This window comes from Saccostrea echinata, unplaced genomic scaffold (assembly GCF_033153115.1).
Source record: "Saccostrea echinata isolate AGI-Se365-2 ecotype Australia unplaced genomic scaffold, CSIRO_AGI_Sech_v1 ptg000009l, whole genome shotgun sequence".
NCBI lineage: Eukaryota > Metazoa > Mollusca > Bivalvia > Ostreida > Ostreidae > Saccostrea > Saccostrea echinata.
Genome location: NW_026889758.1, coordinates 13629189 through 13654068, shown reverse-complemented (window position 1 = coordinate 13654068; position 24880 = coordinate 13629189). Strand labels below are relative to the sequence as shown.

Below are 24880 nucleotides of genomic sequence, written 5' to 3'. Positions count from 1 at the left end.
AATAGATCTGTTTAATGTTTCATGTTTACAGTCACGGATAAAAATAATTATCTGGTTCTCTTTTATAATGCACATATTTGATAACTCTGTCCCACAAACATAATGCTTTCCAAGAAAAATGTTCAGCATTATCAATTAGGCTGTGAACATCTTTTTGAACTTTATAATCATACCTGTCCTATATAGAGCCATTGTGTTTGATAATACCTTTGTGTTTATTGATTGTTCTGTTTGTTTTAAGATCTTTTACCCTGAAACAACAGATGTGTATGACAGAAAAAATATGCCAAGGGTCATCTACTGTCTTCATGCACTCAGGTAACCAATCAAAAAAAATTTAAAATCATCCAATCAATTTCATTGATTTGCTAGTGTTGTCCATTTCATTGTTCTGTGGTTAAACAAGACCACAAAATAAGGTTATCAATGCACTACAAATTTCACTATAAATAAATTATAGATTAGAATGAAGTAGCTCTTCAAGAATTTACATATCAACAATTTTTTTTTCACCAAATGCATGAAATTATACCTCTGGCATGAAAATTAAAAACTATATTAAATATCACAACTAATAATCCACATCTTTTGTCCCTATGGACATTTGATGATTTTAATACTGCATCTGACCTTCATATTATGCAATAATGCTTGATCTCTTTTTCTGTCTTATTAAAAGATCATCATTTTTTTCAGTCTGTATTGTTTTAAGCTGGGAATTGCTCCACAGATTGAGGACTTGTATGGCAAAGTCCAATTTACAGGTAAAAATAAGTATTTGGCAATTTTTGTCTCTAGAGATTATAAATACAGTTCAGAAAGGACTTTTTTGCAGTAATTAAGCCTGTATCCATATCTTTACCCCTTAAATTATAAATTTATTGTAAACCATTTCTTAGTTCTAACATAAGTTCGATATTAAAAAAAAGTTTGAATTCAACCAAAAAAAGTATTTTTGTTTGTAGAGGAAGAAATCAGTGCTATGAAGCAGGAACTGGAGAAATATGGAATTCAGATGCCTGCCTTTAGTAAAATAGGAGGGATTTTAGCAAACGAGGTACTGAACTAGTAACAATGGAACCCCCTCCCTTTCAAAATAGGCCTAAATTTTGATTTCGTAATACAGTCAAACCTCTTTATCTTGAAGCCATTGGCAAAAAATTCAAGCATTCCAGATATCCAGGGTAAAATACATAAAGAATAAGTGGTTGAGACTTCCAAATCACTTAGACATATCCATGGTATGCAAGATATCTGTGTTTTGAGATACCAAAGTTTAACGGTACTTACTTACAGCACCATTAAAATTTCTAAGATTTCTTTTTATCTCTTAAGGATTTGACATAGGCATGTAACAGGGCTCGAAATAATTGATGGCCCACTGGTCTGGGGCCTGTGAATTTTCAATCTGGGCTAGTACATTGCAGAGGGCATATTGTGCCCTTTTGGGTCAGCATTTTTTTGATGCGTATTAAAATTCATTCACATGCAGTAGGGCTAGTTAACTTGACAGGGTTGTGTGTCCCAACTTCTACTGTTTCTTGTTTTGTTAAGCTGCACTTCTAAATATCACAATATAAAAAAAATATTACTATTATTATTATTGTTTTGGGCCAGTCTTTTTAAAATCTACTAGACCAGTGGGACAGTGAAAGTACTACCAGTAAGCTGACCAGTAGGAATTTAAGGCGATAGCCCGAGTGACCAGTAAACAAAAATAATTATTTCTAGCCCTGTGTAAGTGTCTGTCTTTAAAATATATGATTCATGAATAAAAGAATGCAGTTATTATGTAATATAAGTATGAGCTGCATTATCAGGAAATTGAAGAAAAAAATTAGGCCAAGTTTGTAATGGGAATTATGAGAATATGGGTGAATATTTTATATTTGAGAATGTTATATCAGAGTAACCGTTTATAAATTACAGTAAAATTGGATTATGTGAAATAAGACTAACCAGTTATAAAGTACACACACACACACACAAAAAACACATTACAAGAATTTAGAATAATCAGTTATAAACTACAGTGAATTCTGATCATGTAAAATTATGGTAACCAGTTGTAGATTCAAACAGTTAAATTTGATTGTAACAAGATAAGATACTAGGTATGAATTACTGTGAAACTTTACTATGTGACAGTAGGGTAAACAGTTATTTTTATGACCAGAAAGTGTCTTGAATCTGATGCAAGGTTATCTGGACTGGGTCAAGGTCACAGTTCTCCAGTGTAATACACTGTACTCTTGTTTGGATCTTAACTTTATAGTGGAGAAATATTAGAAGGTAAATATTTAGCAGAACAGTTTCAGGTGACCAGAAAGTGCCCTAAACTTAAGTTAAAGTCATAGGGTTGGGAAGTATAAAGTGTACTGTAAAGTTGCTTATTTTCTTGGGGTTCACATTTTCATGATTTGAGGAAATATTACAGGAATTTGATTTTTTGATTAAAAGAGGAACATTATAAAGCAGATGCAATTTTCACATTTTGTGGGGGATATGAATTCATGGGTCTCTTCATTCCACAAAAACAACAACAATTAGACCCCCACGAAAATTTATGATGTCACAGTATGTTTAAGTCATAACTTCACAGGATGAGTAGAAGTTTGTACTAAGTACTTCATATGGTGACCATGGGGTGTGGTGTGATCCTCAACCAAGGCCTTTATACAAGGTTCCAAGAAAGTTCCAAGAATCAAAAACTGTTCTTTTTTTTTTTCATGGTCAGAACTTTGTTATTAAAGTGAAGATTGCAACAGAAGAATTGTTGTGATCTAAAATTTAGCGTTATTGAGTAAGGTGAAGGTAGCATATTTTGTAAAATAACAGCAGCTTGTTTTCATTGTGTTGTTTTTTTTTGGGGGGGGGGGGGGGGGGGCAATTTACAGCAAGACACTTTTAAGCTCTCCTGTTATTTTATTTTTTTAATTAATATAATTATATTTATTTATTTTACTTTGTAGATGTCAGTTGATGATGCAGCTTGTAAGTTATTTACAATCATTATTATAAGTTACAGTATTATTTAATCATTTTGAACACTTGTGATAGGATTTTATTTCAAATTAAAAAATTACGGAAAAACAAACTCTCCTATTTTGTAGAAAGGTGGTGAGACATTCAAGCTCTGATAATTGAATTTCGTTGTGCTTAGATAAATGACACTTAACAACTCTTCTCATCTCTGTCGTATAAATGTTTGTCAAAGATAAGGTGTTTTCTCTTCAATGACACCTTTGCTTTAGGGTGATAGAATAGGGAACCTTACATTGTTAGATAGCCTGAAGTTTTGGGGGGTAATTTGTATTGTTTCCTTGAAGTGAAGGGGGATAATTACTTAAGTACACAAAGAAAAGTAAACAATCCCTCTCCTAAGAAATCTGTTGTATCTTTAATCAATAATAGCTTACTTGTGGTGAAGATACTCCGTCTTTTAAAAATGATATATATACAATGTTGGATGTGTACATCCATGGTGTCGTGAAAGTTTTGGGATTTTTTAAATTAAAATCCTGTTTGTCTTCTGTGAACACTTTTCTTTATCAAAATCAGTAGTTTGTGTCAAGTAAATGGTGACAATTGTAATCAAAATTGTAGAATAGAAAGTTCTGGAACTATTCAAAGCAATCAAATCTTTTTTTGAATATTTTATGAATTATTATGCTAAACAGGCATTGTTTATGCCAAAAAGTGTGAATCTTAGTAAGTGAAGTATATATGTCCCTAAGAGAAAATGTGCTTAAGAATCTTATTAAAATCTAGGAATGTGAAGAATTATTATTTTATTGTCCATTCTTTGCTTTTAGTGCATGCAGCCATTATTGCTATAAATGAAGCAATAGACAATGAGGATTCTGAAGAAACAATGAAGGCCCTTCGAAATCCCTCTGCCATGTTGGTAAATCTGGCTGAAGACATTCCTGAAAATTACCAACTTACTTTGTATGAGGCCAAAAGGTCAAAAGCTGAAATTGCCAGAAACAAGGTACATTTTTCAGATGTGAAAAGTGTCTTCAGTGTATTTCTGTGTTAAAATCCTACAAGCATTTATGGCAAATCTAAAATACACACACATCTCTTACTTTTTAATTACTTGAAATTTTGTCATATTGATTAAAATTTTAAAAATCAAGTTGAAAGTAAAATTATTTAATTTTTGAAAATAATGGATAGAGAATTCAGAAGCAGCTATTGTAAAATCATATTAAGTTTTCCATTTTGACATTTTGCAGAGTATGGACCCTGAGACATATGAACATGATGTATATGATGAATTACTAACTCAGGCGGAAATACAGGGCAATATAAACAAAGTCAATAGTAAGTCAGTCCAAGTCAGAAATACAGGGCAATATAAACAAAGTCAATAGTAAGTCAGTCCAAGCCAGAAATACAGGGCAATATAAACAAAGTCAATAGTAGGTCAGTCGAGGTCAGAAATACAGGGCAATATTAACAAAGTCAATAGTAAGTCAGTCCAAGTCAGAAATACAGGACAATATATAAACATCGTCAATAACAAGTCAGTCCAAGTCAGAAATACAGGACAATATATAAACAAGGTCAATAGCCAGTCCAAGTCAGAAATACAGGGCAATATATAAACAAAGTCAAAAGTAAGTCAGTCCAAGTCAGAAATACAGGACAGTGTATAAACAAGGTCAATAGCCAGTCCTAGTCAGAAATACAGGGCAGTATATAAACAAAGTCAAAAGTAAGTCAGTCCAAGTCAGAAATACAGGGCAATATAAAGTCAGAAATACAGGGCAATATTTAAGACCAGGTCATGAAACAAAATCAATAGTAAAGTACAAGTCAGAAATCAAAGGCAATATTAACTAAGTTCATATTAAACCAGTCTAAATAAGTCAGATATCAGAGGCAATGTATACAAAGACAATAATAAATAAAAAATTTAAAAAAAGGGTCCTTAGTTGGAATTCAAGGGCAAAATAGAGGAAAGTAAACAGGAGGTCAGAAGAAATAGAGGATTATATTGGAGTGAATTCAGCATTGTCATTGCCTGGTCATTTTAATAATTACAAGGCAAATGTTCCTGTTAAACAGGTGTTTAATAAATATCCTGAAAATAATGGCAGCAAAAGTCTTTTTCCAATTGGCCAAAAAAAGGGATAGATATTTAAACATACATGATTCTCAAGGAAGCGAGTCCTTAGCTGTGAAACCATCGTTGGGAAACAGTTGATTTATCTACTTCAAACCAACTAAACTCTGTCAAGTGAAGAAATGAATTGATACTCAGACATATGTGTAAATAAACAGTGTGAATACAATGCTGTGTTTAACACTACAGTCTTTAATTGGTTTTCATTATTTATCTTCAGTATTATTTGTTAATAAAGATTATTAATTTGGTAATTTTTTAAAGCAATTAGAATACGTACATATTGCTAACATTTCTTTTGAATATTTTAAAGATGAATATTTTAAAGAAAGTATTTCTTATAAAGTTTATCTTTACAATCCTTTCAGCTGTTGTGGGGTTGGAGAGACTGACAGATGCTTTACTGAAAGGAGACCGGAATCTCATTCTTCAGAATCTGAAAGCTCCGAGTCTAGCCATTAAAGCTGTACAGGATGAAAACATAGATTACTATGTACAGCGATTAGAGGAACTAAGGGATTTTAAAGAGGTGGGCATATTGTAAATTTAAAATTAGTTTAAAAATAAATGTGCTTAGAATCAAATATGAATTTAAATTATTCATCAAATTTTATTGTACCATTTCAAAGCCAAAAAAAGTGACTTCCTTTTTTCTGTGTCAGAATAATAACAGTGATGAAGTAGTGTCCTTGGAGAAAGAGGAGATCCAACAGGCTGTCAACAAAGCCAACTTGGATGCTGACAAAGAATACCAAAGTAAGTCCTCAGACAGTACATACTGCAAAGAATCTTATCTTATATAGAATTGAACTTTGGTATCTTGAACACCGATATCTTGAATACCTTGGATATGTCAAAGTAATCTGAAAGTCCCAACCACATATTCTTTAAGTATTTTACCCTCGAAATCTTGAATCCACAGATATATCGAAGGTATTTCTTGGTCCCATTGAATTTAAGATAACGAGGTTTGACTGTAAAATGTACACCTAGCGTTTTTTTTTATCTATATAACTGGTACCGATAAACGGTACCATTCCCAATGCCAAAACAGGGTAATATTTCCCAATTTAGAGACTAAAAATTCCCAATTCAACTGCCAAGCAACAGACTACGATGACATTGTATTTCTTTTTATATGAAACATTGTACAAGTTGACTAATTGTTTCACTTCCACTTAAATCGAAAGTAGAGATAGGTCGAAATATGGCATGACCTGTGGTGAAGACAGCATAGTGTCATACATTTTGACAGATAGAAAGCATGAAAATGCGAAAACAAGGGACATCGATATTAAAAACAATAAATACTTCTTGTTTATTCTGTAAAACATGGTGTAATAGGTAATGAGATTGGAATAAATGCAAAATATGTTTCATTTGTTTAAATGACAGAAAATTCTCCTTTGTTCTACTTCGATGCTATTTTTCCCAATTGAACCGGTACCAGACCCTTTCCCAATGGGTAGAAAAAAAATCGCTGACACCAATTGAAAGTAAATCCTTAAGCAGTACATACTCCAAAGTATCTTATATACAATGTATCAAATAAACCATCTCTCCATTCTTAATAAAATTTTGATTGATACATGTGATGCTCTTTTACTTTCAAAATGGCACATGAAGGAAGGAGATTTCTATCGCTATAAGAACTATTTGGTATTCCGAGCCATTCAACAAAGTTTTAACAAAGTTTTAATCCTGTATTATTTAATTACAGAAGCCAAGGCAGTAGAGCTGATTAACGAAGCCATAGACAGCTGTGACGCAGAGCAGTTACTGAAAGCCCTGCAGAATCCTGGGGCCCAACTCCCTTCTGTGTTCGATTACGCCTCTGCTCTTTATTTTGAAGAGTTCCACAATATGCGTGATGAAAAACAATCAGAGTTAGATTACGATGAGATCGCCGCAGCTGTTAGAGGTAATTTTATATGATGATGTAGAGTTATATTAAATGATACATGTTTTATTGACATTAACAGTAATGTGTTTTCTGTTTAAATGAGGGTTTCAATGAAGAAACACATCTTTTTGGTTTACTATTGTTACCTCTGTTGTTATCTCCTAAAAAACAAATTTACACCTTCAATATTCATTCATCAGTCACCTTGTCCGAACAGAGCTGCCAACCCAAGATTTTGGTGTAAGGCTTATGGATTGAGTAAATACGTCTTATGATTTCTCTTATTTGATCTCGTTTTTCTCCATCAGAAGTTTGTGCTTGTATTTTCATTGTCCATTTCTGTGCTATCTTGCAATCTATATTATTTCAAAGTAGACAAAATGGAAACAAGTATTCCCTTTATAGGAATGATTGTCAAGTGTAAACCTCTCACCTCTTTTTAACATAGTGTATGATCTCGCATAGAAAAAATGAATGACTCCAAAGTCTACTTTATCATGACCGAATTAATATTCCTGTAACAAGGGAAATAAATGTCTCTGCTAAAACATTTATGTATAAAATAATTTTTTAGAAACAATTGTTATCAAATTGTCACTAGCACTGTTTCTCTGCCCTTGATTACAGTCGCTGCCACTAGGAAATTCAAGCTTGTTATGAAAGTTTTCCCTGAGACATCTTCATTGGTTTTCCTGTTAGGGCGCTCACTAACCATTGTCAGGGAACCAGTCAATAAATAAACAATTTCTTGCACACAAGTAGAGAAATTTGTTTCATGAGACATATATAAAACAAAGATATTATCTGGGAAAGAAATCTCAGTGATTTAAACACAATAAATAATACGAAAGAATTACAAGAACCCATATTCGTGTACACTGTATACAACAAACAAAGACACAGTAGCTCTCCATAGTTCGTCATGTAATGTGTACACAAATAGTCACATTTGCCAAATGCCTCATATGGAATCAACGGTGATTGACTGAAGCTATCACAAAAATCTCCAGCTGCCAAGGGCCTTGGTGGCTCTTGGACCCTTCATGATTCTTCATTTTATGATGTTGGCAGCTCTACATTAACAAAATTTTGTCAGCTTCAGGTACATCTGTTTTGATTTTCAGTGCTCTCATCAGTGGCTAAGATAAATGAAGCCATTGACATAGGAAATGCTGAGGGGACCTATGAGGCTCTGCGTAATCCAGAGACCTGTATATCTAACCTGGATGAAACTAATGCTGATAGATACCAAATCCTACTCCAAGAGAGTAAACGAGCTAAATCAGACGTAAGTCATTTCTAGCAAACTCTTGTGGAAGTATATCTAAATTTATATAGCTGTATTGAAAATATTAAATTTATAAATATTGAAACATTTTATAATGCTAAAATGTGTATAAAATATATATGCGAAGAATTATTGCGTGATTTCACCAGAAGCATCACTTGCAGAATAAAACACTCGCTTTTATTTTTATGGGCCTAAAATCCATGTAAATCTTGAGGTCAACTGAATTACTGTTCTAGTGATTTGATGTCTAAGAGTCATTTCGCAATATTAAGTTCTCACGTAAATAAGGATTCTATAATATTTGCCTTTTTATGGTATTGTTACTTAATCTTTGCAAAGCTTTGGATTTTCTGTTAATAAAAGAGTTCACAAAAAATAAAAGAAAATAAAGTAATGGTATATTTTTCATAGGATGCTAGGGATATTAAAAGAATGTTTGTGTTTTAGAGTCCCTGTGACCTACTGACCCACTTTGAGATTTGCTCATGTATAGATCAGGTCAACCAGCAAGTCACTGAGGAACATCAGCGTAAGTATCATATTTATTTCTGCTGCAGAATGTTTTAAGTTTTTTCCTCTGAAATCATTTGTACATGAACATTATGAGTACAGACAGGGTTCGACACTAACGTTAGTCTCAGACTAATACATTTTCATTCGGACTAATAAAATCTGTGATTAATTAGTCCGAGCGGACCAATAAAAATTTCTGGAAAACAATATGAATAAATTACTGATGTCCGATTCTCGACAACTTTTACTAGAAAACCCCGCATTTATTTTTAGATTTTTAGCTTTTGACGGGTAGTTACGCAATTCCGAGTCAATTCCGCGCTTTATTTTTCGTTCAGTATGACACTTTAAAGAAAGATGTTGGACGTTTTGGATGTAATGTAAAGACAAAAAAAAAAAAAAAAACGAGATCGATAATACGATCGTACTTGCTGATTGCCATCGTCGCAAGCCACGGGTTTTGTGTCCATTCTATTTCCTCAAATAGAATGGACACAAAACCCGTGGCTTGCGACGATGGCTGATTGCGAGATTTCAATGAATCTGTGGAATAATATATTTCACGTAAATGCTTTGTTTATTTCAAAAAAAGTATAAAACGTATATTAATTGTCACATTAAATTAATGTTTAAAAACTTTTTTTTTTTGACGGACTCATAAAATCGCGTGCGGACTAGTAAAAGTAAAGAAGTACTAGTCCGGCCGGACTAAAGCCTTAAAAAGTTAGTGTTGAACCCTGTACAGACAGAAGAAGAATGGAGAAAAGGTTAAAGACAGTTTAAAATCCTATGAAATTTGTTCTGTAATCGTTATAGGAATTGAAGCACTGAGACACATAAACCAAATCATAGAAAAGGGGGATCCTAAGATAACGTTAGAGGCATTGCAGAGCCCTGAGGCCAAACTTCAGGATGTGATGGAAGCCCAAGACTACCGTTATCACGTCCTTCTTGTACGGGAGAAGAATAAGAAGTCTGAGGTAACATTCCAGATGAAATACGGTAAAACTTGTCTAATCTGGATACCATTGGTTCCATAGAAATTAGACAGATTAGACAACATTATAAACAATTGGATTTTAGAAAGGGACTAAAAATTACTTTGTTTTGTTTTAAATGTATTTTATTGACAATATATGTCAACAGGATTTGACATAAGTTCTAAAAACTTAAGTAGTCCTCTCCCTCTTGCAATAGGCAAGATTTTGGAGTATAAAACATTCAGTTTAGAAAAATTTTACTGTAAATTTCCACCCTTTTTTGTTATTATGTGAGTTTTATTTCTTAAAAGTCCTGGGAGGAAGGTGAATGCTTTGATCTGACTACTGCTTTGTCTCAATACTTGGTTCTCATAATGTAGTGTTGTACTCCTTATTTCAGGAGAGTCATGATGAAGAAATGGAGCTGTGGCTAGAGGAAATTCAGGCTGCAGTGGACAATGCCAACAAAGATGCCCAATTTGGACTTAAATGTAAAAAAAAAAAAAAATGGATATGTTATTGAAAAAGACTTCTTAAGACCATTTTTTCAGCTACTTTGTCGGTCTTTCTATGCTCTATAGACATTTGCAAATATTTACATGTCAGTTAAATTGTACATGGCAACCATCTCTTCCCCCCTCATCCATAAATCTATATTTTGGAATGTGTTTTCTCTTTATTATCAGTATCTGAAGGAGTGGAGAATGTTAATACAGCAGTAGATGAACATGATGGAGACAAACTCCTAGAGAGCATGGCTACCTCAGAGCTGGCCATCCACAGTGTAATCCCAGACTGCAAGGAAACATACCTAGAAAAACTTCAGCAAGCTAGGGAGGAGAAAAAAGAGCATGGTAAATAGGGGAGGGTGTAGGTAAACCTAGAGAAAGCTAGAGAGGAGAAAAAGTATATAAAGAAAGGGTTCATTGTAAGAAGAGGAAGAGAGGAGAGGTTAAGATAAATATAGAGCAAGACTAGTTAGGAGAGAAAGTACTTCATTAAAGAGGGGAGTGTTCTTGGTAAAAAGAGTTGAAAAAAATCAAGATAAAACTGGAAAAGGGGGGTGAATCATTGAAAGCAGTGTAGGGGTAACAGCAAGGAGAAAGAAAGGGTCAGGTAATATCTAGAGAAATCAGAAGAAAGCAAAGGGAGGAGGAAAATTAAAGGGGGGGGGCTCAAGATAAGGGGAGAAGAATGTTATGGTAGTTCTTAAAAAAATAAAGGAAGCTAGATAAGAGGAGAAAGAGATTTAGCAGGTTAGATAGTTCAAGGTTATATGAAGGAAGGTCGGGTAATGGAGGAAAATGCCAGTGGGGTCAAGATTATATGAAGGAATGTCAAGGTAATGGAGGAAAAGGCCAATGGGGTCAAGGTTATAGGAAATAAAAGGTTTGGATAGGGGACTGAAAGGGATCTTGAAATCAAAGGGTTTGTTCATATTATGTAGGTAATCCTGATAAAAAGGTGTTTCATACACATTGATGTTTTGGAGTATTTTACTCTAGAGGTAGGTGGTTGGTAAACTTCATTAACAGAATCCACTTGCATATTTTCCAAATGGTGATTAAAGGATGATGTGCATAATTCTAAGAAATTTGCAAATAAAATAATCATGGCTAATATTGTTAAAATCTCTAAATTACTAAAGTGATAATTTGTCAAGCTGTTGCTTAAAAAAAGATAAAAAATGCAGATCTTGTTTCCAGTAGGTGATATCTCCTTTATAGTAATGATAAGTCTATAGTAATATGTTGCCATATCTTTTTTTACCATGTTGTAAAGTTATAATGTATTTTGTTTTCAGGAGAGAGTGGGAGTGGCTGGATGATGAACAGACTGAAGGATGGATCTAAGTTCTACTACAACACACACACAAAGGAGTATAAATGGTCACGTCCAGAAAGTGTGGTCAAAGATCATGGACTCCTCAATAAGGAGGAAATACAGGTAAGCTGAACAGGTCTTTAAATAAATGAGCAAATAAAGTAGGTTGTATATTTCTGTAAACAAGTAGGAAGTACAGATCAGCTGTACAGGCATGTAAACAAAGAGAAAATAGAGATAAGCTGTACAGGCCTGTAAACAAGGAGGAAATATGGGAAGTGTACAGACCTGCATACAAGGAGGAAATACATGTACAGGTAAGTTTTACGGGCTTGCAAACAAGGAGGAAATATAGGTAAGCTGTACAGAGTTGTAAACAAGAAGGAGAAACAGAAAAGCTGTACAGGCCTGTAAACAAAGAGGAAATACAAGTAAGTTGTATATTTCTGTAACAAATAGAAATACAGATAAGCTGTACATGCCTGTAAACAAAGAGAAAATATGGGAAAAGTTTACAGACCTGCATACAAGGAGGAAATCCAGGTAAGTTGTACAGACCTGTAAATGAGGTAATCCAGGTAAGTTGTACAAACCTGTAAACAAGGAGGAAATACCGGTGAGTTGTACAGACCTGTAAACAAGGAATAAATACTGGTGAGTTGTACAGACCTGTAAACAAGGAGGAAATACTGGTGAGTTGTACAGACCTGTAAACAAGGAAGAAATACTGGTGAGTTGTACAAACCTGTAAACAAGGAGGAAATACCGGTGAGTTGTACAGACCTGTAAACAAGGAAGAAATACTGGTGAGTTGTACAGACCTGCAAACATGGAGGAAATACATGTGAGTTGTACAGACCTGCAAACATGGAGGAAAAACAGGAAAGTTGTACAGACCTGCAAACATGGAGGAAATACAGGTAAGTTGTACAGACCTGCAAACATGGAGGAAATACAGGTAAGTTGTACAGACCTGCAAACATGGAGGAAATACATGTATAAAGCTGCAGTCCTGCAAACATACCGTATCTTTTGAAGGAATGTTTTAAGTATGGACAGGTAAAGGGAAATTAATATATGTCTTTCTTTCTCTATGAAAGTTATATAGAAAGGGAAATTGAAACTTATCAGTAAATTTGATGTTACACTTGAGTTAATTGTCAACTCCTTTAGGCTATGTAAATGTTAAAAGTATGCATGAATGTACCCAAATATACTGCAAGTTGCTTTAATTCCACAGTGCTAAAATTTCGTGATTGTTTCATATGTACCAATTGTGATGGTTTTAATTTCACTTCATAGGCATGTACCTTGTGCTAAATATTTTAATTATGAATTAATTCACTATTGATTTAATTTTGCCAAAAAATGAGGAATCTTGAACAAAGTGACAAGAAAAAGAATATCATGTTATTTTCCCAATCCACATTATTTTATGAACAGTGTATAATTCTTCATCCATAACATTCACAATGTGTAGATAATTCAGACGGTCTCTGATTTTGCTGTTCTGTAGCGAGTCGTTTCTGATGTGACAGCGGCACATGACAGAGAACTTTTCCTGCAGTCAAATGAAAATCTGGTAGTGAAGATCCAGTCGACTTACCGTGGTTACCAGGCCAGGAAGGCATATAAGGAGAGGCTTGACTTTATGAAGCGACAGCTACCTCTTATTCTAAAGATCCAGGTATACAGCCTAGAAATAATTGTTAGAGGGGAAATTTTCAGCTAAAGAAGAGAAATTAAAACTTTGGGCTATAATCACAATTTATTGAACAGCTTTATTGATCCTAAAGATTCAAGAGTTATTTCTATTGCCCAAACTTTATAAAAAAGGATCAGATCATATAAATATATTGCCAAAGATTATTAGATTAATCTGTGAGTATGATGATGACATTTCAGTCAAAATGGAAGATGGTATTGCAGAGGAAGAAGTACCAAGATAGATTACAGTACATGAGAGATAATGAAGATGCTGCTATTAAGGTAGCTTAAAGTGTCAACTTAACAAATTGTAGTGTACAATTTATAGCTCACCTGAGCAAGAGTGTGTGAACATCTGTGTCTGTAAACTTACTTAACTTTCAAGTACAAGTGCTTTCGAACCACTGGACCAGTATTTTTTCTCACCTACCTACCAACCCATTTTTTTCATCCTGAGTCGGGAGAGAGCACACAAACATTATTTTAAAGTTAGCCTGATGTTTGTATTTTTTATTATTTTGTCAGCTGCAAGCTCAGTTTAGAGGATTAAAAGCTAGAAAGGCATTTCAGACAAGAAAGAAGTTCTTCAACGACCACGTAAGTATGGTTTTAGTAGTAGTCCTTGTTTTGATATTAACCTGGCACCATATAATAAGAAACATACAGTATGTCACACATGTGGGGTCGAGAAGCACAATATAATTGCTTGTAAAGCTGCTTGTCTCTTAAAAAATCTGAAAAATGTGCAAACATTTAAATTTTAAATTAAAGAGGGTTTGAAGAAAAAAAAAATTGATAGGTTCACAAATTTGGTAGATATTAAAAATAAGTTATAGATTTAATGTTTGTATTATAGGTTGCAGCAGTTATAAAGCTTCAGTCTTACTTCAGATCCAACAAGGCCAGACATGATTACATCTCACTCAGTAAGTCACTGAAACCAGGATTTACAAATCCTCATAACGGAATTCTTTAAAACAATTTCTAAACAAAAGTGCTTCAGTGAAATGATGGAAATGACCACAATTTTAAATCATTTTATAACAGAAAGCTCTTCATCTGCAAGTTTTATTCATATTTTAAGTGTACAATAAATGGATAACAGTCGTACATACAGGCTTGCTTTGTAGGTAGATAACTCTTGGCTTCTCCTCAGCTTCATGTCTCTCTCACTGTGTTTTGTTTTTCAGTGAATGAAGCCAACCCCCCATTACCTGTTGTTCAGAGATTTGTACATCTTTTGGAATTTGGTGATATTGATTATGCTGAAGAAATTGGTAAGACACTAGACCTCTGTCTGGTCACACAGGACAAGAACTGTACAAACATAAGACACTAGACCTCTGTCTGGTCACACAGGATAAGGACTGTACAAACACCCAACAACATTACAGTCTGTATTATTTATAGATGTCTGGTCACACAGGACAAGAACTGTACAAACATAAGACACTAGACCTCTGTCTGGTCACACAGGACAAGAACTGTACAAACATAAGACACTAAACCTCTGTCTGGTCACACAGGACAAGAACTGTACAAACATAAGACACTAGACCTCTGTCTGGTCACACAGGACAAGAACTGTACAAACATAAGACACTAGACCTCTGTCTGGTCACACAGGATAAGAACTGTACAAACATAAGACACTAGACCTCTGTCTGGTCACACAGGACAAGAACTGTACAAACATAAGACACTAGACCTCTGTCTGGTCACACAGGACAAGAACTGTACAAACATAAGACACTAGACCTCTGTCTGGTCACACAGGATAAGGACTGTACAAGCATAAGACACTAGACCTCTGTCTGGTCACACAGGACAAGAACTGTACAAACATAAGACACTAGACCTCTGTCTGGTCACACAGGACAAGAACTGTACAAACATAAGACACTAGACCTCTGTCTGGTCACACAGGATAAGAACTGTACAAACATAAGACACTAGACCTCTGTCTGGTCACACAGGATAAGAACTGTACAAACATAAGACACTAGACCTTTGTCTGGTCACACAGGATAAGAACTGTACAAACATAAGACACTAGACCTCTGTCTGGTCACACAGGACAAGAACTGTACAAACATAAGACACTAGACCTCTGTCTGGTCACACAGGATAAGAACTGTACAAACATAAGACACTAGACCTCTGTCTGGTCACACAGGATAAGAACTGTACAAACATAAGACACTAGACCTCTGTCTGGTCACACAGGACAAGAACTGTACAAACATAAGACACTAGACCTCTGTCTGGTCACACAGGATAAGAACTGTACAAACATAAGACACTAGACCTCTGTCTGGTCACACAGGACAAGAACTGTACAAACATAAGACACTAGACCTCTGTCTGGTCACACAGGACAAGAACTGTACAAACATAAGACACTAGACCTCTGTCTGGTCACACAGGACAAGGACTGTACAAACATAAGACACTAGACCTCTGTCTGGTCACACAGGATAAGAACTGTACAAACACCCAACATTACAATCTGCATTATTTATAGATCTATGTAATTTTATTGATTGGAATGGTTCACAGATTTGAAGTTGTACGGTAGTCAGAATTGAATGATGATATTGCATACGGGGATGTTTTTCACCCAGGCCATTTTTTTCCAATGATGTTAAAAAGGGAAGTTTGCTCCAGTATGACTTTATCCAAAACCTTCTTCAAGATCATTTTATGTGAATTAGCGTATTGAGAATTAGGTTAAGGAGAAAATTGGATTATATCATTTGTCAGTTTAATTACTCACAGAAAGGTGATTTCGACCTTTGTAATTAACGAATAGAGAAAATGGCAGCTTAAGATTGATTTGTTAAAGCATTGTTTGCCTTGCTTCAGAATTACACAGAACCCGTCAGAAAGTGGTCGCTGAGATCAAGTCCACTAAAAAGCTGGAAGATGATCTGGACCAGATGGACATCAAAATTGGTCTACTCATCAAAAACAGAGTCACCTTACAGGTACAGTATTTACGTCTTTCTACCGTAATTAAAAGTTTATCTGAAAGATTTAAACAATGAATTTGAAATATGAAGGAAAGAGACTATACAGATCAGTATACATTATTGTTGTTAGTCTGTGAATTTATATTGAATTACATTTATCACTTCATACTTCAATGAATGAAATAAATTTGTAATTTATGACTTAATCACTTCAATTTGTTACCAAATATTTTGCTTCATTTTATATGAAATTAACTTAAGCATGTAGTATATTTCTGTAATTACTTACTTTGAAATATAGGATGTTGTCACCCATGGCAAGAAGCTCTCTAAACATCGGGAGGACAGCATGCAGATGCCAAAAGGTCTGAAGGGCTTAAGTAAGGCATGTCATGACCGACTAGAGGCATACCAACATCTGTTTTACCTCCTACAGACTAATCCATTGTACCTCGCTAAGCTCATCTTTGAAATGCCACAAACTAAGATGACTAAGTTTATGGAAGCAGTTATTTACTCGCTGTTTAATTACGGAGCCAATCAGAGAGAGGAGTACCTATTGCTGAAGCTGTTCCGAAAAGCTCTGGAGGAAGAAATTGAGTAAGTGTGGGTGGAGTTAGAGAGGTATAGCACAATGGAGTGGGAAGAGTTAATTCAGACAAAAGATGGAATAGTTTGGGTGGGAGCTGGAGAGGTATAGCACAATGGAGTGGGAAGAGTTAATTCAGACAAAAGATGGAATAGTTTGGGTGGGAGTTAATGGTATAGCACAATGGAGTGGGAAGAGTTAATTCAGACAAAAGATGGAGTAGTGTGGGTGGGAGTTAGAGGTATAGCACAATGGAGTGGGAAGAGTTAATTCAGACAAAAGATGGAATAGTTTGGGTGGGAGTTAATGGTATAGCACAATGGAGTGGGAAGAGTTAATTCAGACAAAAGAAGGAGTAGTGTGGGTGGGAGTTAGAGGTATAGCACAATGGAGTGGGAAGAGTTAATTCAGACAAAAGATGGAATAGTTTGGGTGGGAGTTAAAAGTATAGCACAATGGAGTGGGAAGAGTTAATTTAGACAAAAGATGGAGTAGTGTGGGTGGGAGCTGGAGAGGTATAGCACAATGGAGTGGGAAGAGTTAATTCAGACAAAAGATGGAATAGTTTGGGTGGGAGTTAAAGGTATAGCACAATGGAGTGGGAAGAGTTAATTCAGACAAAAGATGGAGTAGTGTGGGTGGGAGTTAGAGGTATAGCACAATGGAGTGGGAAGAGTTAATTCAGACAAAAGATGGAATAGTTTGGGTGGGAGTTAAAAGTATAGCACAATGGAGTGGGAAGAGTTAATTTAGACAAAAGATGGAGTAGTGTGGGTGGGAGTTAGAGGTATAGCACAGTGAAGTGGAAAGAGTTAATTCAGACAAAAGATGGAATAGTGTGGGTGGGAGCTGGAGAGGTATAGCACAATGGAGTGGGAAAAGTTAATTCAGGTAAAAGATGGAATAGTGTGGGTGGGAGATGGAGAGGTATAGCACAATGGAGTGGGAAGAGTTAATTCAGACAAAATATGGAATAGTTTGAGTGGGAGTTAGAGGTATAGCACAATGAAGTGGGAAGAGATAATTCAGACAAAAGATGGAGTAGTGTTGGTGGGAGTTAGAGGTATAGCACAATGGAGTGGGAAGAGTTAATTCAGACAAAAGATGGAGTAGTGTTGGTGGGAGTTAGAGGTATAGCACAATGAAGTGGGAAGAGATAATTCAGACAAAAGATGGAGTAGTGTTGGTGGGAGTTAGAGGTATAGCACAATGAAGTGGGAAGAGATAATTCAGACAAAAGATGGAGTAGTGTTGGTGGGAGTTAGAGGTATAGCACAATGGAGTGGGAAGAGTTAATTCAGACAAAAGATGGAGTAGTGTTGGTGGGAGTTAGAGAGGTGTAGCACAATGGACTGGGATAGATGAAGAGAAAGTGGGGGGACTTCCGTACTTGTTTGTGATTATAGATAGATAATAGTTAGTTGTAGAATCTTAGTTGATTCAGACAAAAGATGTTAAAATCTATAGCGAAGTTTATTTTTACATTGGGGATTTTTTTAAGGTTCGTTTATGCCATGTAGACCAGTTTAGAGACTTACATTTAACAATAGGTGTGGATGTTTCTTTGTCATGGATTTATGTTGGGTCAAAGTTATACATGTATTTAGAGGTCACAGGTTAAACAACACCCAAAAGCAATGTTGTGGAGTATGTGAAAGTTTTTTTTTTTTTTTTGGTTGCAGAACATATTACACTTTTTTTACTGGATAAATCTTTTAGATTGATATAATGAACATAACATCAAACTTTCTGAGAAATGTTCTTTATGATTATTCAAGGCACCTTTTTCTTGAAAACAGCACATGCATTTAATCTTATGAATCATAAAAATTCATACATATATTTTGTTTAATTTCATTTTTAACTAATCGCATGAGACAAGCCAGATGCATGTCATTCATCTGATTTTTTTCTGTCAGTATAATTTTTTGTATGTGATTTAGATAATTATCATTATTTGTAACCTTTGGTAAATGTTTAATGACTCCTATTTCATTTGAATGCTACAGTCGAATGTAAGTATGACCATGCCTTGTGGATGTGTTTTGACTTTTATTCATACATCATTAGACACATCAACTGAATTCTGGATGCCATATAACTAGATATCAAGTGATTTTTAAATTTTTTTTTCTAGTGGAAGCTGAAAGTTTGAAGACTTAAATTCATCATATATGCTTTCATTTGAATGGACTTGTGAATATTTTTTAAACAATTTAGATTTAGCATATGGAATATACATTTTGCACCTCCTTGCTTACATAATTTAGGATTTTTTTTTAAGAAGTCTTCATGCTTTCAGATATTTCAAGCATGGTGTTGAGACCAGTATATAGACTTGATAGAAGTAACTTTTTCTGATAGTAGTCACCTATTCTCTTCATGCTCCAGTTCAGCCATGTCACCTGATTATTCCTTATCAAGACCATGATGCTTAGCATGCCAGTGTAATATCAATTAAAACAGAGATGACTATAGTGCACATTAGCCAACACTAGGTTCAGATTGAAATCAAAATGAACGGAGCAGTGCACTTGTGCTAGTCCATATAGACAGCTTCTTGATTAATAGCATGATAAACTGGACATTTACTTACTGTGATTTCATCATTATTTGTTGAACACCAATTTCATGGATTATGATGTTGAGTGGATCCACAAAATCAATGTTCATCGAAATTTGGTGCCTCCATTTAGATTTATAATAAACAACTCCTTACCCCACCCCACACCTCACCCACCCCCACACACCCAAACACAATAACACAATAGGTTTACTTTCACATTTTTAATCATGATAAAATACAAATAAAAGATATTTTGATATATAAATCATGATCTGACATTTTGTGAAATAAATGTATGAAGCTGAGAATAACTAAGCTAAGAACAGAGATTTTAACTATTTTTTTCAACATCAGCTACTGTTTTTATCAAACTCAAGAGTCTTGCAATGGAGTCGCTATGTGAAATTTCTCACATTATAAACCAACTTTTATTCACATGCTAGAAATATTCACGAGTTTCACGACCTACTTTATCTCGCGAATATTAATCGCCGCGAACCATTTATTTTGCTTTGTATTTACAGAGAATGTTTCCTCAGTCGTAAAAATTAATTGTCACGGATTGATTTCAAACTGACGAATCGCGAATAAAAGTTGGCGCGAATAATAGTTGGTTTACAGTATTCCTTCAAGGTTTTTTTTTTCAATATAGATTAATTAAGTTAAATAATAAATTGAAGAGTGTTCATACACATAATTGTTTTTAGCTATTTATTACTGTATATGTTGTAAAACTTGAAGGTTCTGGCTTTAAAATAGCATTAATATCATACAAGGAGAAAAAATTAAGTAAAAAAAAGTGACAAAATTGGTATGACCATTATCCATAAATTTATGTATCCTCAAAATTGTAAATTACACTAAATCCACGAAAATTGATGCCCACAAATATCAATGGAATCACAGTATTCAGAGATCAAAACACAAGAAATCTGGAAGGAATGTGCTATTCTTCACTTAATTTTAAATATCATTTTCATTCATGTACTTTTTTGATCACTTCTTATATACATATGTATAATACACATCAATAAAAGTAACCCTGGCAGATAAAACATGTATATAATACACATCAATAAATGTAACACTGCATGATAGTCAAAACATGAAAGCCAAGAACATTTACAAATCACGTATTAGTGATCTTAATCTCGAGACATCCCTGACACAGACCTGTTTACTCTTATGATTTCGCCGTATTTTTTACTGATTTTGAGTCCATAATACGTCTCACGTTTTGCTTTAATGAAAATACGGAAAATCCGAAATCCGTTCGTTTGGATTTTAGCAGTTAGTTTTCGTTATGATCTGTCTCAGTTTGACGCTTTTTAATCACTAAAAAAGAAAGATTGCAAACACTTAAGTGATGTCGGGTTGCCAAAAACGCGGTGGTTTCTCTAGTTGTATGTGCAAAATGGATGGAAAGTGAAATCTTACGGGCAAATGTCAAACCTCACTGACAAATCTAATAAAAAATATGGAGAGACAACAATATGGGTAAACAGGTCTGCTGACACATACATACAACCAAATCTTGAGACACCCCGGACACACACAGATAACCAAATCTTATGACCTCCTGAAACATACAGATAACCAAATCTTGAGACACCCCTGACATATACAGATAACTAAGGCACCCTTGACACATACAGATAACCAAATCTTGAGACACCCCTGACACACACAGATAACCAAATCTTATGACCTCCTGAAACATACAGATAACCAACTCTTGAAACACCCCTGACACATGCAGTTAACCAAATCTTGAGGCACCCCTGATACATACAGATAACCAAATCTTGAAACACCCCTGACACATACAGATTACCAAATCTTGAGGCACCCCTGACACATACAGATAACCAAGGCACCCTTGACACATACAGATAACCAAATCATGAGGCACCCCAGACAAAAACATATAACCAAATCTTGAGGCACCCCAGACACAAACATATAACCAAATCTTGAGGCACCCCAGACACAAACAGATAACCCAAATCTTGAGACACCCCTGACACAAACAAATTACCAAATCTTGAGGCACCCCTGACACATACAGATTACCAAATCTTAAGGCACCCCTGACACGTACAGATAACCAAGGCACCCTTGACACATACAGATAACCAAATCTTGAGGCACCCCTGACACAAACAGATAACCAAATCTTGAGGCACCCCTGACACAAACAGATAACCAAATCTTGAGGCACCCCTGACACAAACAGATAACCAAATCTTGAGACACCCCTGACACAAACAGATACCAAATCTTGAGGCACCCCAGATACGTACAGATAACCAAATCTTTAGGCACCCGTGATACGTACAGATAACCAAATCTTTAGGCACCCGTGATACGTACAGATAACCAAATCTTGAGGCACCCCTGACACAAACAGATAACCAAATCTTGAGGCACCCCAGAGACAAACAGATAGCCAAATCTTGAGGCACCCCTGACACAAACAGATAACCAAATCTTGAGGCACCCCTGACCCATACAGATAACCAAATCTTGAGGCACCCCAGAGACAAACAGATAACCAAATCTTGAGGCACCCCTGACCCATACAGATAACCAAATCTTATGACCTCCTGACACATCAAGATAACCAAATCTTGAGCACCCCTGACACAAACAGATTACCAAATCTTGAGGCACCCCTGACACAAACAGATAACCAAGGCACCCCTGACACAAACAGATAACCAAATCTTGAGGCACCCCTGACACAAACAGATAACCAAATCTTGAGGCACCCCTGACACAAACAGATGACCAAATCTTGAGGCACCCCTGACACATACAGATAACCAAATCTTGAGGCACCCCAGAGACAAACATAACCAAATCTTGAGGCACCCCAGAGACAAACAGATAACTAAATCTTGAGGCACCCCTGACACATCAAGATAACCAAATCTTGAGACACCCCTGACCCATACACATAACCAAATCTTGAGTCATCCTTGACACAAACAGATAGCCAAATCTTGAGACACCCCTGACCCATACAGCTAACCAAATCTTGAGGCACCCCTGATAGGTACAGATAACCAAATCTTGAGGCTACCCTGACACATTCAGATAACCAAATCTAATGACCTCCTGACACATACAGATAACCAAATCATGAGGCACCCCTGACACATATAGATAACCAAATCTTGAGACACCCCTGACCCATACAGCTAACCAAATCTTGAGGCATCCTTGACACATACAGATAACCAAATCTTGAGGCTACCCTGACACATTCAAATAACCAAATCTTATGACCTCCTGACACATACAGATAACCAAATCTTGAGGCACCCCTGACACATACAGATAACTAAATCTTGAGGCAAATCTTGAGGTACCCCTGACACAAACAGATAACCAAATCTTGAGGCACCCCTGACCCATACAGATAACCTAATCTTGAGGCACCCCTGACCCATACAGATAACCAAATCTTGAGACACCCCTGACCCATAGAGATAACCTAATCTTGAGGCACCCCTAACACATATAGATAACCAAATCTTGAGGCATCCTTGACCCATACAGATAACCAAATCTTGAAGAACCCCTGACACATTCAGATAACCAAATCTTATGACCTCCTGACACACAGATAACCAAATCTTGAGACACCCCTGACACATACAGATTACCAAATCTTGAGGCACTATGATACATCAGTTATGGTTTCATCACAACTTCTTGTCATTTCACAAAATCACATTAATGAAGTCTGTAAGTAAGAATGTTCTTGGGAGATAGATCTAAAATTCTGAAATATTACCCCTCTTTCTATATTAGAGAGTGTGTGTGATTTTTTTTCTTGGTGTTATTTTCATTTTCTTAATCTCTATACTGTAGAACCTTGGGATTTACCAGGTTTGCCTTAACCATGTTGACTTTTTATAAACAGAAAGTCAGGGACAATTCAGGGAGAGGTTCTGTGTTTATACACAGCAAAGATTTATATGAAGTACAATGTTTTCTCTGTCTTTTGAAAGACAGCCCTAACTTTTATTTAGAAAAATTATTCATTCTGTTTGACCTCTGTAATTTGATGTATATTATTAGTATTTTTAAGGTAATTATTGATGTTAAATCTTTATTTATTCTGATAAGAATTTATTAATTTTTTCAGTAATGTGTTAATTGAGCAAATTTACTGAGAATATTTTTTACTGTTTTACTTCTTGCAGCTAACCAGTGTGTACAAGATTTGTAATTGATTTTTAGTAATTAATTGTGAGGCTTATTTTTCCCTTTTCATGTCATTTTTTTTAGCATCATTTTTTTTTTCTTTTTCAGATCTAAGGTAGACAAAATGAGTGATTTTGTCACTGGAAACCCTTTGGTTGTTAAAATGATCGTTGGATTTAACAGGTAAATATCTCAAGCAACAGTAACACACCTTTTATATTCATGAAATTGCTTCTCTTAATGAATATCACATTAGTGTTGTGCTACGATTCCCTCACAATTTTCCTGGTAACTTTGACATAAGTTTTGATTTTGCATTGCTGTTGAACTGGTAGATTTTAAGTTGGATTACTCTCTCCTTAGTGAGTCATTTATATGTAGAGATTCTGTATATACTGTAGAAGAACAAATTTTCGTGGGGATAAAATTTCGTTGTTTTGTCATCTAAGAAGGTTTCGTGGGCATTAAAATTTGTTGTTTCGAAAGTAACCCTATTCTATATATAGTCATATAAAAATTCAGTGTGGGATTTAATTTCGTTGATAATTGTTAACAACGAAATAAACGAAAATAAATCCCCAACGAATATTTGTGCTTTTACAGTATGTGGCTACAGAGTTTTTTAAAAATAATCTCTGGGTAACATTGTTCTTAAAGAAAATTTGTTGACTTTTTATGCCTCCCCTCCTCCCCAATCAGAGATTGGGGGCATAAAGTTTTTGGTCAGTCTGTCCATAATTGTCTGTTAATCTATTTGTCCCCAGAAACTTTAACCTTACTTATAACTTTTGAATGGTTGGTGCTAGGGCATTCATATTTCTCATGTGTATTGCTTGTGAGAGGACTTTTCTTTGGGTACCAACATTTTTGACCCCAGGATGAGTTTGACCTATTTTTGTGAAACTTTAACCAACTTTAACCTTGGCCATAACATCTGAATGATTGATGCTAGGGTTTTTATATTTCACATGTGTATTCCTTGGTTCTTTTGGTACCATTATTTTAGACCTTGTGACCTTGACCATAGAGTTTGACCTACTTCTGAAAAACTTTTAACCTTGACCATACCTTCTGAATGATTGGTGCTATGCTTTTATGTTTCACATGTATTCCTTGTGACAAGACCTTTCTTTGGGCACCAACATTTTTGACTCATGATCTTGGCCTTAGAGTTGACCATTTTTTG

The 24880-nt window shown here is 35.2% G+C and overlaps 1 protein-coding gene across 6 annotated transcripts in view; it reads left to right on the top strand.

The window, feature by feature from the left end:
- The window catches only part of LOC133181809 (ras GTPase-activating-like protein IQGAP1), a 148280-nt gene that overhangs the window by 63317 nt on the left and 60083 nt on the right, over positions 1 to 24880 (top strand). For 3 of the 6 annotated variants that reach the window (XM_061316419.1, XM_061316420.1, XM_061316418.1), the window contains exons 5-27: positions 242 to 318; positions 697 to 764; positions 966 to 1057; positions 2973 to 2994; positions 3816 to 3994; positions 4242 to 4329; positions 5503 to 5663; positions 5797 to 5890; positions 6855 to 7055; positions 8162 to 8325; positions 8776 to 8857; positions 9658 to 9821; positions 10222 to 10312; positions 10508 to 10675; positions 11626 to 11768; positions 13162 to 13332; positions 13551 to 13634; positions 13878 to 13949; positions 14209 to 14278; positions 14543 to 14629; positions 16218 to 16339; positions 16626 to 16924; positions 23803 to 23877. In XM_061316419.1, coding sequence (XP_061172403.1) covers positions 242 to 318; positions 697 to 764; positions 966 to 1057; positions 2973 to 2994; positions 3816 to 3994; positions 4242 to 4329; positions 5503 to 5663; positions 5797 to 5890; positions 6855 to 7055; positions 8162 to 8325; positions 8776 to 8857; positions 9658 to 9821; positions 10222 to 10312; positions 10508 to 10675; positions 11626 to 11768; positions 13162 to 13332; positions 13551 to 13634; positions 13878 to 13949; positions 14209 to 14278; positions 14543 to 14629; positions 16218 to 16339; positions 16626 to 16924; positions 23803 to 23877 — 2774 coding nt within the window. The other 3 variants (XM_061316421.1, XM_061316422.1, XM_061316423.1) reach the window with 3 other exon arrangements.